Raw genomic sequence first — 17,173 nt, forward strand, 5'->3', positions numbered from 1 at the left:
ATCTCATTGGGAGAGATGACCCAAGTATTCAGTTAGCACTACATAAGAATGGACCCTAAGATAACCACCATTTGGAGTCCTGGCCAAGTACCCCAAAATCGCAATCTTACACCAGGTAGACCTCTAAGCAACTGGGCAGCGATTGGCCTCACATTCTGGGTCTTCCAACAGCAGACAATTTGCAATCCCTCAGAGTAGGTGTGGGGCAGTTCATCTAAGCCGAGGAGGTTACCGGAGTGAGGCTGCTAAACTATAATTACAGGTTTAATACAGATGGCTGTGATAGCACTTGGAAGTACAGATTAAAGTGCTGAAATGCTGAGACTGGGCACACCATTAATTGTATCAGAACTGTACACCCAGCAAGCAAAGTAGAAATTGCTGGAATTGCGAATTCTACACCTATGTGAGGGTTCATGAAATAACCAGGTGGAAGCTTTAACATGACATGCATTGGAAAAATAAGTATCAACATAAAGACCCATTGCAACATTTTAGCCATAGCATAGTCAAGATTAAAAATGATGCACGGTCACCTCGTCATGCACCTACAAAAGGACACATTGACACATCCAAGATGGATCAGTAAATAAAAGTAGAACTACTTTGCACAATGTTTTAGGTTTTTTTGTTTAAAGGGAAATGGACAGTTGTGTTTTAGAAGCAAGGTGGGGGTGATCGATGTGGCGAAGAAACACTGCAGGCGGATGGAGATTCAGTGGGCAGGTAGAGAAGCAACAATAGAGACTATGGGTGAAAAAGCAAAGTGGAACCCTGAAGCACACTGGTGGAAGAGGAGCACGTGGGCAGAGAAGGTGAGAAAATAACGAGTGAGGCAGCTCAAAAAGGCACTCTCGTGGAGTGCTGAGACAAAAAGATGTGGTTCACCAACAAAATGTGCAGGGTTAAGACGAGTTTGCATATGGCTAGGTTTAAATTGGAATGGCAAGGGGGGCAAAAAAATGGATTTAGGCCCCGATATCTATACTGGGGGGTAATGTTGAACAGTCCAATTGTCACCAACAAAATGGGCCGAGGAAGCATAGAAACAAGCCAAAAAAAAAAGATACTAAAGAGACTACGCTCCAAGCAAGATACACAAAGCAGATTTATAAAAAAGCAAGCAAATCGTGACATGAAAACCAACCATTGGTAAGCAGTGAGCGGTTTCCAAGCCCATGTGTGTTCTTTGCAAATCTACAGTAGGTCTTTTGCAACCAGACCTATTGCACTTTCTGGTAGGTTCGACCTAATCATGTTTAAGGCAGAAGCATTCGGATCTGCTGGGAGGCAGAGTAGTTCTGGTTATCGAGGGTGTGTAGAGTGGTAGTGAAGGTATTGCATGTGCGATGTTGCAGGCTAGAAGGGGCTCAGCTGCAGCTCCCTCGATGCAATGTGGAAGCCTCAAGAATAAAGCCAGACTCCGGAGGCAGAAGGACCCGGCACTACCTGTCGAGGTCACAGTGCGCCTTTCAAGAGTAATTTAGCCCCAGGTAGCGTAAAAACCAACAGAGAAAGGGATAGTGATGCTAATTTACAACTTTGAGAACATGTTTAAACGTTCAGCAGAACAAGACCTCTTGATAGGTCACAGATGAAGTTTCTCCACAGCGGTTAAAAGTGATTCCAAATTCTAGTTCCACCTCGCCTACATACTAGGTAGGTTGTTCTGGGTACACAACCTCGCTATGAACCGGGGTGGAAACAAGCAGCAACCATCAGGATAGCTGGAGGGAGGAACTGTCAATCACAGCATACAACAGGGACATAAGGCAGCAGAAATGTACACCATTAGCACAAGCAGCAGAGGGGCGAGTAGAGAGGGCGGTTAATTAACTACATGGGTAGTAAAGAGGTAGAAAAATGCCAGCCGATAAACCTCAAACCCTTCGATTTTTATGTCAAGAGAGTGGTTTCCATTCAAACACAAACAGCCCGTTTCTGTGTCAGCATACATTTCTAAAAAACCTACTCAAAATGCCAGAATTGCAACACTAATTCAATTTTAAAGAATCACCACATCATTTTTTTTAAATAAGTTTTTATTTTTCATGATCAGAAAAGTGTTAATCTGATACAGCGTTCACTCTCTGCACACCTCTTATAAAAAGGTTACAGTCAAAACACTTTCAACTACATTCACACATACAAAATTACTTTTACAAATTATTTTTTTGGCAATTTGACCAGAGTAACCCGTTTTCTCCTATTGCCATTGCCCTAGCAAAAAAGTCCAAGTGTACAGGGTCTTATATACATACAAATTCCAAAGTGCTTAAGAATAGTGATTGCATCTCTTCGAAATATTTACACATGGCCTATACAAATATGTACAGGTGGGGTGTCACTAACGTAGCACAAATTTCATTGCTGGAATATGGCTTTCTATGGAAAGTGCTTTTTACAGTACTCAGCCTGTGAGGATTGTTTTAATACTGACAACGTCCAAAGGTTGGAGACTAAATGGTAACCACATCACAAGCTGAACTCCTACGATTAAGAAATATTTACAAGAGGTTTCATTTGTAAGCATTTAAAACAATTGCACCCAAAATGTGTTTCACGCATACAAAGGCTCTCTTCGCATTCTTCCAAGGCGGGATGTGTTCAGTCGTTGACTTGGTTACCATTCAGAAAAAAATAAACTGTACAAGCGCGGTATACTGAAGGAGGGAGGTGAATGCCGGCCGACCAGCCCATGCTCACGCCAGGTCATCTTCTGTGCTCACAATAGATATCTGCGGAAGGAAAAAGAGGAGTCAGTTCTACAAAATGCATTAAGTTTATTCTGAAACCTTACAATGAAAGGAACTTCAATGTCTCCCATACAATTTTCATACTAAAAGCCTGGTAGGTAATTAAAAGGAATTCGACTTCTTAAAGTGTACTAACATTTTTCAAACTTATAGGGGCGGCTCCCCGGTAATGGCGGAGAAGCGTTACCCTACTGCCAGCAGATAAATGAAACTATAATGAAACATTTATCGTTTTATTTATCAGTGTCTGCGCTGATTAAGTGGGAGGGACGGGGTCAACCCATGGCAGCAAGGAGAGGTAGGTGCACATAAGTGTGTATGTCAGTTTGGCCAGCAGTTTTAAGCCGGCCGAACTGACATGCGTACTTCTATTTCTTAAACAAGCTGCATTGCACAGCCGGGTTGGAGAAATGCCACAGGCTCCAATACACTGAGCAGCAAACGAGGCTGCTCAGACCAATCCTGGAACTGCTCTCAGCATGAGAGCAGCATCTGGATTGAGTGGGGAGCCTGTGCTTTCAAGCCCATCCACTTCCGGAAGAGGAGCAGGAGCAACAAGGTGGCGGGAGCAAAGCAGCAGGCAAGAGATAATTTTTTATTAATTTTTTGTTTACCACCCCTCCCCCGCGTCCCTACCAGTTTCGATTGGTGACAACCACCACTGCAGATACTGGACCTGGTCAGTAACTGCAGTAACCAAATTAAATGAAGGCCACATTAAACAAAGCCATTTTGGGCTCCATGCACAAATCTCAACACCAAAATGCACATCACTAGCGATATACAAGTGTACACAAGCTGTACCCCATATGGCTTGACGACAGTGTGCCGCCCTACACTTCTACAATGTGGGAAAGTCCTGGGTGTTTCCCCCGAGTTTCTTCCTGGAGCTCCACAATCATGCATGTGCCGCTGATTGTGGTCTCGCTTGATGATTACAAGACAGACTGGGCTCCAATGCAGACAAGGCATCTGAAGCACACAACCGAGTCAACCCACGCAAGCATGGAAAGGCATAATAGTCAGGAACACAACGTGTGTCACTCCTCTCCCCCCCTCCCCCAATGAGTAAAGACTGCGCACTCGCACATAACAGCGGTCTCTTGCCTTGGTCTTTTTCCAAGGCATGGATGCAGTTTGACTGGACATATGCAGGCAAAATTAGCAATGTGTAGTTTCTCACGTGCACCTTTATGTAGCTGCTCAGAGTAAATCGCAGACCAGGGAGGCTGCATGTACACAATCTTCTCGTTCCTGAACCAACTGGTCGTTCTGGCTGTGGAGGTAGCCCATCAGCCCTTTGAGGTAGCCCTCTGAAGTAGTCCCAGTTGCTCTGCTAGGATGAAAACCGAACCCCTTTCCTGCTTAATATCTATATTCAAGATTAATATCCATTTCAAAAGAACCAGTTCAAATCTGCTCAGAAGGATCTTTGCTGGTACAAGGCCACCCTAGTCAGGATCTGGTCAGCCAGTATGGACGTGTTGGGCCCTGCAAAGTTTACAGGAATCTTGTGGGGTATAATACCCCGTTATCTGCTGTCCTAAACTTCAGCTGCATCGAAAGTAGGTTTTATCATATGTATGCTCCAAGGCATTTAGCTACATTGTTTAACTTCTTTCAGGTGTTATTTACTAAAGCACTTGTGCATTGTACCTTGACTTTCATAACCAAATACCAATAGCTGCCCGAAAAAGCATCAAAACACAGGCAAAACAAACGTATTAGGCATGAAGGAGCTTCAGTCTACATGAGACCGGTTCAAACAACGTCACTGACTGTTACAAATTTTTTGATAACATTGTCTCATGCATCGGATTCACGTTTGTCAAATTCAGAAAGTACACTCATAAGAGGAGTCTGTTATACCTCCAATCAATTGTTTGCGGCCCCTTAATGCACTATAAATCCTCAAGATTGTTGAAGGGGAGATACTTCATATTAACATATGAGGTCTGTAATTCCCATAAACTTCAGGTAAGCAAATTGCCAAACTTCTGAATAGAATTTCAAAAAACTCAAAATTTGGTGTATGGTCGACTGCAGGGTAGGGTCTGATCTGCATAAGCACAAACTCCTCATTTACAGTGCCAATAGTGCCTCCTTAGGATGTTATGTGCTCTAGAAAAATTCCAATAGAATAGAAATGGAATAAGGTGGACATGAGCAGATCACGGACCTGTCCCCAACTGGATGGGAGGGTCCTTTGAAGAAATTCAAAACTGCAGATAACGCACTAGACCAGCCATCATGGAAAAGTACTGAGCTTAGCAACTAGTAAAAAGTTCATGGTTGATTATGCATCAAAAGAAATGTACATCCGTACACTAGAGAATACACTTTCCAGGAGGAGAAACTGAGGGTTGCTATTCGCCTTCTAAGACTAGGACCAAGTCTCGTCAAGTTTGAGAATTGCAGTAGCTCACCTGAGAGCAGAGGAAAAACTTGTATAGCAAATGGACCTCAGCTGCCCGACATGACATGTGCGCGACGGCTCCTACTAAGTTTAACTCTGTGACCCCCAAGGTCACCTCCGAGACTTTACCAGGAAATAAAACCAACAGTGCATTGCTGTTTGTGATGAAGGGGATATAGCGTCTTAAAGACAGACTATTGGGCTGCCTCCTTCATTAATTCATAATCTTCCCCGTGCCAGAGGAGAACATGCATATACCCCTCTTTGCTGCCCAAGGGGACTACAGGAAATTTCTATGCTGCCCCTTACAAAGATACTAAAGGTCATCTTGACTCTAGGACTGTTGTAATGATTTTTTAGGACAAACACTTACGGTGATACTGACACGACCCTCCCAGCAACTTGGTCCCTATCCAAAGACCTCACCACCAGGTCTTGTTCACCCAGGTCTGCTGTGTGATCAGTCACTGGAAACCTGGACTAATACTGGTGGGTTTTGTAATGTAGGCCACCTCACCACCATGTGAACGGACACCTTTACTAGCTATTATTATAAGCGCTTCGATCAATAGTGACTCCTGTTCCTTGGCCCAAGCTGGGCACCAGTGAACACCGCCAGGATGAGTATGCCTCATTGAACACCAGCAAGGCACCCAATGATTTGTCATAATGTGTCATTCAGCTTGGGTAGCTCGAACCAGCAAGTGTTGAACAAACCATCACTGACTGATCAGAGTATCTAGTTTTTAGGTGGAGTTGGGGTATTGTCAGTAACACTTGAATGCCTGGATTTTTTTTTTACTTGAATTTAGTCTAGTTGGAGGGCAGACATACGCTGTGGCACACTGAACCAGTACTATTGTCCAGGCTTAGCTACAGTGACATGGCGAACTTCTACTTTCTAGACAGATCACAATAGCTGCTTCCTGTGTGCACCAACACATACCTGTCCAAGTCTTACCACTTGGAAACTAATCTAATTAGTTAGGTTCATCATTAATCAAGAGGCTGCTTCTCCAAGTGCATGGTCAAATATGGAACACCTAAATAGTCTATAGGAATACAGCAGGATGGAGATTTTTGGTGGTGGAGACTGCTTAAGGTCATATTTCAGAAACTCAGGACCTTATTTGTAGGTGTGATTTATGAAGAAAAGTCTATAGAATGGGGTCTTAACCTGCAATTGGTTCTAGGGAGAAAGGTGAGCAGAACCTCTGGTGTTTTAGGGGGGGAGGGGTGCAGAGGGGAGACATGACCAGAACACTGCACTGTACCTTTTGATTGCCCTTACATGCCCAGATCAGAGGAAATAGTAGAGTTCACAAAACACTATGTATCAAACAGACTGGTTTGGATTTGTGTGGTAAACAATAGCCAACAGACAAGCATGCAATTTTGAAACAATGAGTCAAGGCACTTTAGACTACCTTAAGTCTACACAGTTTCCAAGAAAAACAAAAAGTTTGCATACTTGTGTGAGAAGAGATTGCAGTAAGGATGTCTTCAGTTAGAGTGTTACCCTTCTGACATGAAGATTGTGGATATTGATCTTAACATTGTGTTTCTGGGTTGGATTTAAAAGCAATTTTGTTTTAAACTTTGAGCAGTGCCTTCAAACTTACTGCTGGATATGTGTGTCCTACTGAAGTACTGTGTCGACCTAGATCTATGTTGAGGTCCTCCTCTGTGGTCTTCAAGTACACTGGATTGTCAAAGTTCATACTTTTCATATTTTTGCGCTTCCAATTCCGCCACACCAGGTAACCACCACCAGCCGCCAACGCAAGTAGCACTAGGAGAATAAGTGCACATTTTCATTATAGCTATAGCTATCCAGCTTTTAAATACTTGAGCATAACTTATTCTGCACTAACCATTCACATAAAAAACTCCATTTCAAACTAATCTACTAAGCTAATGCTTCAATACAACAATAAACACATTACTCGCTGTAAAGCAGTACAAAGCATATTTGAAATAAAAAGCAAATATCCAATTAAACCAAAGCAGTTCATGCCTTACCTGCAGTTTAATTTAAGATTTTTCCTTTCAATGGAGTTAGCAATAGCAAAATGTTTGCTACTGCTTTTTCACATTGGCAAAACTAAAATGCTTGTGTGCCGATGTGGAACAGAAAGCTACCACTGCAAGATGAAATTAGGGTGCATGCATCCTCATGGGTGCACATATGAGTTATGTGCAGGAGATTTGTTTGTTTTAACTTATTTCACAGTTTAATGAATGATTGAGGGCATTTCTAGAGCATGCAGCTTCTCAAGAGGGCCAGAGTAGATCAGGTAAATGAACGCATTCATCGTTGATTAGTTATTAATTTGTTGAAAAGCAGTCCTACTCACTGTGTTTAATTGGAGGGAGCAGATTCCACAAAGGCTACCAGAAAGGATAAAGGGGCCCGTCCCCCCCTTACCTTTTTTTCCTTAAATTGCGGAACAACCAGAAATAAAGCATTCGTTGAGTGCATGGGTCTCGGGAGATAGTACATGCAGATCCTTGAGTTCTGGTATTTGACCAGTATCACGTAGCACACGATTCAAGAGTATTTGAATTTTTAGGTCTCACCTAGGTAACGAATGTGCCATTTCTTCAACATGTTGTATCCACTTTGGGCTTACAGCCCACCCATTGCTTTTGAATGGTTTTTGGGTCCTTCCCAAAAGCTTGCTTCTATGGGGGTAATCAGATTTGTCCCTCGTGTCTTGCTCCCTCCACGGAGCTTAGCCTATTACTTGTATCCTTTTATTTTGGTCTATTTCAGATAGTGTACGAGCACTATTTTTCCCATTTCTTTCAGCAAGCGCATTGGGAAGGTTAGTTTTTTTCTTTGTAGTGTTGATAATTCTAGCGCTGTTTGTGTAAACAGCCCTGTAAATGTTGTACTCGTCTCATTTGCAGATTTCCGAGTGTGCTTGTTCCGTCCATCTACCCCCTCCCTCATTGCCGCTTGCCTCCTTGTCAGCGGTTGTTGTCTCCTCCCCTCCGAGTTTCAATTTAGCTTAGCAGCCCCTTGTTACAACGGCTTCCAATGGAGAGCTGCACGTACAAGTGCGACCGCCAATCAGATGAACAAGGTGTTAATTATTGCAACCATATGTGCAAACCCAAAGTTTATATCTAGGTTTATGAAAAAACAAGTTAGTGCAGTCTTGCGGCTGCCCCATGTCCTCCAAACGTTAATGATCCTGAGCAAAGAAATGTGAGCAGTTTACTTAATCTTCGTGCTGTCACATGACTCAAGTTAGCTTACTGGTTGCACAGAGACTATACTGCAAGAGGGGATGGATTTAAAGACACGGATTGACACTGCCATCAAACCGCATCAGCAATATTACCCAAACCAGCTACCACTTCTACAATATGTTGTGATGGTGCTGCCTTTTGATAGGGAGCCAGTGTAGTTTCTTGCAGGACACTTATTGGTGACCGCTTAGAGTGCTTGAATAGTCACAATGCAATACACTGGACCACTGAGGCGGTGGGTCAAGTAATCAGGAAAGCAGAGATAAAGCGTTGACGTAGTCCAGAGAGGATAGGATCAGATCCTCAACTACAGTTTTCTGTGCATCTCAAGGTAGGAAGATTAGGCATTTTCAGTGTTTAGGATATAGAGCCATGAGTTGACTACAGAGGCAATCTGCCGCTTTATAGTCCGGTTGACCTCACAGTACCGTCAAGTTCTTGGCTGCGTTCGTTCCAAGATGCCGGGACCCAATTTTGGTATGGTGAAATAAAAATAAAAAATGAAAAAAGATTTAAAAAGAGGGCTCAGCCAAGTAGCAGATTGGATTTGTAGGCTCTCCAAAAATGAAGTTAAAAAGTGCTAAGGGAGAGCAACAGAGTGAGGGTGCCAACGGGGAGTAGGGGAGCAGTGTAGGAGCTTGGGCAAGCATGGAGTTGAAAAATAATGAAAAAGCAGAGGGACACAATTGGGTTGTTGCATTGGGGAGAGAAAACTGGAAAGCATAGGTGAAATCTGAGGATGAAGTAGCACACAACGAAGCAAGAACACATTCACTCACTTTCAGGAATGCTAAAATCAAAAATTCACTCCATGTAAGCAGTGGAAGCATAAGTAGGGGAACAGTGTAGGAGCTGGGGAAAGCAGGGAGTTGAAAAATAATGAAAAAGTAGAGGGACACAATTGGGTTGTTGCATTGGGGAGAGAAAACTGGAAAGCATAGGTGAAATCTGAGGATGAAGTAGCACACAACGAAGCAAGAACACATTCACTCACTTTCAGGAATGCTAAAATCAAAAATTCACTCAATGTAAGCAGTGGAAGCATAAAAGTCAAAATAATGGTAAATCAGCTATGCTGCCGTGTAGGACTAAACACTGGAGGAAGTTGTAAAGCCAAATAAATATTAAGAATAAAGCCACCAATGTTAAGCAATGGAACGACCCGAAGCGCACTGTATGTATTGGTATTCTCTTCAATCCGGCTTCTACAACATACAGCTGAAAGCGGTCTGAGAAATAAGACATGTGAATTGTTGGGTTAAACCCCGCAAAAGCCGATTTCAAAATGGAGAAATGCAAAAGCTGTGGTCTTGTCACAAGAATTGTGAAGTTTCTGAAAATACTGAATTGCCAACTATTGTATAATATAAAGCTTCTCATCCAATACTTACAAAGAGGAAGAATAGCCCAGGCTGCCGACGACCCTTTTGTAGACGGATTTGCTTCAAATACCGAGGAGCTGTGTTCTGGCACAAAAAGAAAAAAATTCACACAATGATTTAGGGTGCCAGTTTCCCAGATTCTTCAAAGTAATGTTTTCGAAAAAGTAACCCACCAAGAGCAGACATTACATAGTTAACAGCAAGGCTAAGATGGTGGATACACATTTTAGGGAAGGCTATTGCAGGTTTTAGGAGTTAGCATGGAGAAACACCCAGTAGCGGTCAAGTAAACCAAAGTAGTGTGAAATCTACTTACAACTCAACTGAATACCACAGTCTTAAGCCTGCCTCGGAAATGGTCAGCAGCTGCTTTGTTACTATGGGCATTGTGTTCATGCAGAGCACAGACTCTGTATGCAGTAGCGCACAGTAACTGCTAACATTGGCTATGGCCTTCAAGGCTTGGAAGAAAGGGTCAGACACCGACACTTGTTAAAGTGCCAGTCTCGAGAGTTCATTGGAGATGCTTTTAAGGAATGAAGTGGTAGCGCTTTTGTTCTTGCCCAAAGGGGGCCATCTATCAAAATCTTGTCTGTCATTAAATAGTTTAAGCTGTAAAGTGTTAGAGTTTTTCGTTAAACACCCGTAATTCTTTGTAGTTCTTAAAAGTGACCAATTTAATGAACTGCTGTTTAAAAACACTTTCTGATGCGCAATGTCATTAATTACTAGGACATTCACAGGCGTTTGATCACTATACCAAACTTTGAAAAGTAGTTTTACTGTCTAAGGTATATTTAAACAAGCATACCTTTGTGCCCCTGCTGTAAAGGTCAAATTAACAGCTAACTGATAAATACACCTGGGCAGTAACATTGGGAAGAGAATAATCTTAGGATTTAAGTGTCACTTACGAGATGTTCATGAAATTAGCACAAAGGAGTGCATTAAAAAGTGACCATAAACCTCTGAAAACAAAGAATGGATGGGGTTTAGGTTCTCGCCCACGAAATTAGAGAAGGTGGGGGAAAACAAATTCCCAAAGGTTAGAAAAGCCACCACTCGAATTTGCTGTAACAGACATCCTAGATCTAGAGAGAAAAGCATGCGACGGGAAGGGCGGGGCGAATGTTACAATCGGGCATCGAGAGGTAACTGGGCATCTCCCTCTTGGTGTAGAGGGAAGGGAAGATTTCCAATAAATTCCAAATAAAATGCAATTAAGTGCCTGATTAAGCTTTTCTTAAAAAAAAAAAAAAAAAAAAGACTGCATGACCGTTAAAAGGGCCAGTCCACAGTTTAATGATAGGGGTTTCTAGTAAAGGGCTTGCCCAGTTACGTGTCCTTAGTAACGGGCAACAAGACACTTCCTCACATACATTGGCCAAAGGTAGAGCACAATGAGAGGTACGAAAATTCTTCAAAAGCTTTCAGTTTACAAATGGATAAAAAGTCCACACAGATGGAAACGTTGGTCAAGTTGCAATGTAATTTTTTTTAACTTAATGGGGATTTGGAGATGGTCCCTAAACAATATTTTAAAAATTAGCATTTTGAACTTGCAATTGGCCAAAAGAACCATACATACACTTAATCAAAAGAACAAGTCTCTGAATTTTCAGATCATGCATTGGTTTGTTGATAATGTGCATCAACGTATTCCTCTGTGCATGCTTCGCAGCACTGCTTTCAAAGCATGTACCTGCTAGTAATGGTGTTTGATGAAAGGTGGATGCAGGCCACCTTAGTAATCAACTTGCTTGCGAATTAGCAAACACAAAGTGGTGGAGCATTTATAATCAACAAACTTCCTAACATAACTTCTAAAACAAAAGCAGGCACTAGTACATTCAAAGCTTTAGCAAACAGTCCCTACACTGCTCCGAGAAAGCATTAGTTCTGGCAGGTAAGCAAGAACAAGTTTTGCTGCTGGTCAGACGTCTTTGATCATTATTAACTAGAGATGCTCACAGGGCTTCTGATGTTTAAAGTTTCCTTCCTCGTGACTGCTAAATTGTAGAGAGCAGTAAGGTACACTGCCTGAGCACGCAGTACCGCTGCATCCTGGCGAGCATGTTCTGCTGACAAGCTTGAAGTCTGAGCTTGTAGTGGAGTGTAAAGAATGAACACAGTAGGTTGTGAGGGAAAGCTGCATGGACCTTCATCTTTCCCATAAGATATAAAGTGAATGCATTAAAGTCTGCAAGTAAGTACTCATCTTGCTGGAGCTACGTTAATAGTTGGCTGTACAGACTTCAAACCACGCAGCACACCGACATTTTGGCAGTCAGGTGTACGAAAATATTAAGTAAATATGATCGGACAGAAACCTTCATGATGGAAGAAATCGTGAATGCTAAACTAATAAGGCAAGTAAACTGGCAAACAGTGTCATTCATTCCCAAGTGCTACAGGATTAAGCTTACTCCAACTTCTAATATGCCAGAGATTATTGCTTTGCATCTTCTGCACGAGCATCAGGAAAAGGCGACTAACCCAGTCAAACACCATTCCTCTGGTCCATGTGCCAGATAAGATCTTTAGTGTGTGAGTGATATGGCACTCAAACACCCAACTAATAGTCTTGGGGGGACTTCAATGTATGGGAAAATGGAAGTATGGACACAACTTTTCATAACATAATTCAATCCTGCGCTAATCTGAGCTTGAAGCAATGGCTGACAACCAACACATAAGGGTGGCTACATTTTAGATTTGATTTTTGCAGAGCAAAACCTGGTCGGTATGAGGGAAATAATGCCAGTGGGGTGGACGGACCACCACTTAATTACGTTCAGTGTCCAAAGCTTGAATAGAATAAAACCTGGGGATAGAAAGGCTAAAACACTTATTGGACGAGGCTGGAAAGGGCTTTTGAAAAAAGGTAGAAGCTGGTGGGCCTCAGTTTCAAGTGGAGGATCTGTTCAACCCTGAGAAGCAGATTGCAGAGAACTATATTGTATTTACAGAACATCTAACCAAGAAACTGGATCAGTTTGCCCCATTTAAAGTCATTAAGAAAAGAGGAAACCAGTCAGCTCCCTGGTACGCAGAGATTGAGGAGTCTCAAGCTCTCGTGTAAAAAAGCAGAAAGACAGCGGAGGAGGGAATATTTGGAAAAAGATAGAACAAGCTGGAGATGCATAATAAAATACAAACAAGAAATAACTACAGCCAAGGCAGAGTATTTTGCATCCACTAAACTAAAGAGTTCTAATAAATCTAGGGATATATTTAGAATAGTGAAAGGTCTGACCAACCCTGAGTGTACCACTAGTAAAATTAAACCATCCCAGGAGCTGTGTGATGGATTGGCATTTTCCAAGACAAAATAGTGGAAGGTATGAAGGATCTATCTCAATCCACCTCGACAGCTCAGAAAGGAGGGGCAAGAGGCTCAAATGAGAAGGGCGCTGTTGAGTTAGTTGCTTCTGGGGTCTCTCTGGATAACTTTCCGACTCCATCGGAGGTGGAGTTTCCTAGAGTGGCCTTATGGGTTTCCTCCGGCTCTCCTTTGGATCCTCTGCCACACAGGTTGATGAAGGAATTTTGGTTGGTGATCTTTCCCATCTTATGACAGTTATGCTGCCAGTCTATCAATACAGGTGTTGTGCCTGTAGAATGGAAGCGGGCCATCACCACGCCACTCTTGAAAAAATCTACCCTTGATCTGTGCAGTCATGACTACCGACCAATTTCCCTCCTGCCTTATCTGGTCAAGATCCTGGAACGTTTGGACACATAATATACTGGAAGAGGAACCGTTCGGTTTTTGACCGGGGCATGGGACAGAATCCCCTTCAGTGGTGGTGCTGGATGACCTTCGGATGGACAGGGGCCAGTCGGCAATTTTAATCCTTTTGGACCTGTCTGCTGCAGTTGATACAGTGGACCATGACATTCTGCTTTCAAGGCTAGAGACTTTGAGTGAAAGGAGTAGCGCTCAGGTAGCTGCGATCTAATCGGTCGGATAGATTGCAAGCAGTGGCACTCTTCCACCCCCCCCCCCGTACCAATCAGAACTGGTGGAAGTTTTACACGGGGTACCGCAGGGCTCAATCAGCCCCATCTTGTTCAATGCTTATATGCAACCTCTGTTGGGAATCAAGGCGCATAATATCAGTGTGAATAATTATGCTGATACGCAGCTTTTGATATCCTTGGATGGGGATCAGGCGGGATCACTGGAATGCTTTCATGCTTGTATGCATGAAATGGCAAACTGGCTGAAGGAAAATTCTCTCAAGTTTAATAGTGGGAAAACTGAGGTTTTACAGTGTAGGGGTGGTGGTGAGGGGTTGCTCGAAGCCTGCCAACAGACTTCTGGCCTTTAACATCAGATGGTACACGGACACCAGTGAACACTATGCGCAATCTGGGGGTCAGTTTTAATGAGAATCTCAATTTGGAGACCCACGTTAATAAACTGGTGGGGAGTTGCTTTTCCTTAATCCGAGGCCTTCGGAAGGTGTTGCCACTACCTGCACAGGTGAGGAAAACGGTAGTTATGAGTACCATCCTTAGCCGTCTGGATTACTGTAATGCTCTGCTTTTAGAATCTCCGGGATACTTTGCCAGACTAAAGAGTATCCAGGCAGCAGCAAAGTTATCACTCTCCGGCCCCGTTGATCATCAACACAAGCACTGGTGGATCTACATTGGCTCAACGGATCCGGTTTAAATCAGTGCATTGTGTTTAGAGCACTCCGTGAACAAGGCCCTAAGCCACTTCAGGACAAGTTTCAGTGGTACAAGCCTACCTGGAATCTTAGTTCCTCTACCGCCAATTGTGCAAGTGTACCCAACATAAGGAGTGTGACCCTGGGAGGGAGAGCCTTCAGTGTGGCAGAGGCTCGCCTTTGGAATGATCTCCCTCTAGAAATTAGGAGAACAGAAGGCCTGCTGCTGTTCCGCAAGAAAATTAAGACCTGGCTCTTCCCCAGGGTATAACATGTCCCTACTTGAGGGTTGCAGTAGACTGGTCAGAAATTAGATTCCTTTTTTTCTTATGCAGCCGATAGTTCCTGTGCCGGTTCGGTCCTTTAAGCGCAAGGATGCCACCTGGGTTATAGTGCGCTCTATAAATGTTTTATTAGAATAATAAAATAGGTGGAATAGTATTCAGTATCCTATGATGCAGGTCATCCACCCTTTGGGGGTGGATAAACCATAAAATTGACAGAAATTAAGAATGATCAAGCAAGTGACCTGGGCTCCGAGGGGCTCAGTGGAAGTCTAGGTGTTTTATTGCACTGGCGCGTGGGCTCATCAGCACTGTTCACCGGTCAAAGCAAAGCAGAACTGTGCCACCTATCTCCTACCAGCAGCTTTTGTCGCAATAGGGGAATATTTGACTGTCAGGTCACGTCCTTGCATTTCCCAAGCCTAGACCGAACGTACTCGTAAACTAGTTTGTGAAGCAGACTGAAAAGGGGTGTTTGGAGATGTCAATGAAGTGCAGTGGGGCTCCAGGTAGCCCTATGGCAAGCGGATAGAGAAACTCTAACCTGCACCGCAAGAGACTGCTCCACATCCCTACTCCTGCCTTTCAACCCGACCAGAGGGGCAAGACAGATGGCTGAAGGTAAATGGGCAGCCCCTGCTGAAATGGAAATGCACAGTACTAGAGTACCAGAGCTCTCAACCTGCTCAAAGGGTTCTGCTTTTTTTCTAACTGCTATGGCGGTCATACTTTTGAATTTCAACACTCATTTATCGGTCACTCACTTTTACATATAAACAAAAGTGTCATTTTTGATGGCCCACCGAAAAGTGTTGGTTTGAGAGCTGAGAAGCTATTGGTTTATAAAACAAGTCTTTCACTCGACGTCCTTCATGGACAGACTGGCAAACCAACAATTAAAACTTCACAAGATTACAAGCTGCATCAAACAAAGAGCAATTCTCCTAAAATGACTACCTTCGATCTGAGATTCCCCTCGTGTACTGGCATCTTTTGTTTCACCATCAGCTGCAGCACCTCCAACATCTGTAAGAAAAAAAGAATCCTTTAACTTTAAAGACAGAACGGGTTTCATTAGGTAACTTGGTGGGCATTTGGCATCCGTGTGCTAGTTTCTCACTACTTCATATACCCCATTAGGATCATTTAACCATACCCAATTTCAGCAGAAATAGCAATAATGCACCTTTAAAGCTGTCAGCTCCTTCTGTCTGCATCATACCACGCTGAAGAAAAGGACAATCCTTGCAGAACTAGCTCTTTAACCCCCAAAATTGGGAGTTTGTTTAAACTGTGCGGCCTCAAAGCAAATCTAATGCCTTAGTAATGACTGGCATTCCCCCCTCCCTTTTACATATGCAGAAGGAGTGAACTTTGAGATTAGGATTATTCAGGAAATATTAAAATGGATAAATCAATATATATTCTTAAGAACGGTCTTTAAACACCACAATCCCATTTCAGGCCATCAAATAACGGGTCAGCACAGGCATTTTGCATTCCCACTTTAGATATTGCACAGAACACTAAGATTGGGCTTTGGGTCCGCATCTTCTTAAGGACTGGATTTCTTTCCATCTAGGTTACCTGCTCCTTAATTGATGGTTTCCTTCCTATTCATGCGTTTGTTCTGCCTCTGCCAAGCAAAGCTTGGATTAAAAAAACGTTCCAGTTTGTCCAACTACTACTTTTGTGGAACTAGTTTGGCTCCTAGTGCTCTATGTGAGGGCAAGTATTTCCTCGCACCTCCAACCCAAAAGCCCAAAAGTCACTTTATATTAAGCAGCTCTACCAGTCTATTCGGTTGCTCTCCCTCGCAGATTTTTTTTTTTTATTAGTGCGAGGCGGGCACATTTACACTACCAGGCCACTTGCTTTTCCAACATTTTGTTCCCCACCCCTTAGCTTTACTGCATTTAAAAAACAAACTATTAACGAAGGGCCCGGCTGCAGCACACCATCACGCTGCTTGCTATTGTGCAGCATCATGAAATATTATACATTTACAGTGCGCGAATAGCTGTAGCCCTCTTGGAATGGTAATACATTCAAACGTTCCCAAATCGCCACCAGTGCATCAAAACATGCACTGGTGGACTTCATCCAAGACTGGTCTTTTCTCAAAGAAAACACTTTAAAGACCACTGTGCAGTACCCATGTGTTGATATATCATACCTCTAAATAGAGATTAGTCTGTGCAATTAATACACAATATTAGCACAGAACACAACCTTTTAGCCAAATCTTCGTTCATGGTGGAATGTTCAGTTGATGACAATTCTTAAGAGGTCTGGGCTGTACAGAAAGTATAGCAACAATATATACAATTCTGCACCATCCAAGGAATCTTGTAGTACATGCCAGATCTCCCAAACTAGATGGACAAAAGCATGCACT

General features: G+C 43.0%; 1 protein-coding gene across 1 annotated transcript in view; it reads right to left on the reverse strand.

Moving 5' to 3' along the window:
* Window positions 1-2,024: 2,024 nt before the first annotated feature.
* VLDLR (very low density lipoprotein receptor) overlaps window positions 2,025-17,173 on the reverse strand; it is a 205,354-nt gene continuing 190,205 nt past the window's right edge. Inside the window, exons 16-19 of the mRNA XM_078675719.1 lie at window positions 15,733-15,801; window positions 9,822-9,896; window positions 6,795-6,964; window positions 2,025-2,738 (exon numbers count right to left, since the gene is read on the reverse strand). Of these exons, the coding sequence (XP_078531845.1) occupies window positions 2,703-2,738; window positions 6,795-6,964; window positions 9,822-9,896; window positions 15,733-15,801 (350 nt within the window). The 3' untranslated portion in view covers window positions 2,025-2,702. The remainder of the gene's footprint in view (window positions 2,739-6,794; window positions 6,965-9,821; window positions 9,897-15,732; window positions 15,802-17,173) is intronic.

Source organism: Lissotriton helveticus, chromosome 2_1, assembly GCF_964261635.1.
Source record: "Lissotriton helveticus chromosome 2_1, aLisHel1.1, whole genome shotgun sequence".
Taxonomy (NCBI): domain Eukaryota; kingdom Metazoa; phylum Chordata; class Amphibia; order Caudata; family Salamandridae; genus Lissotriton; species Lissotriton helveticus.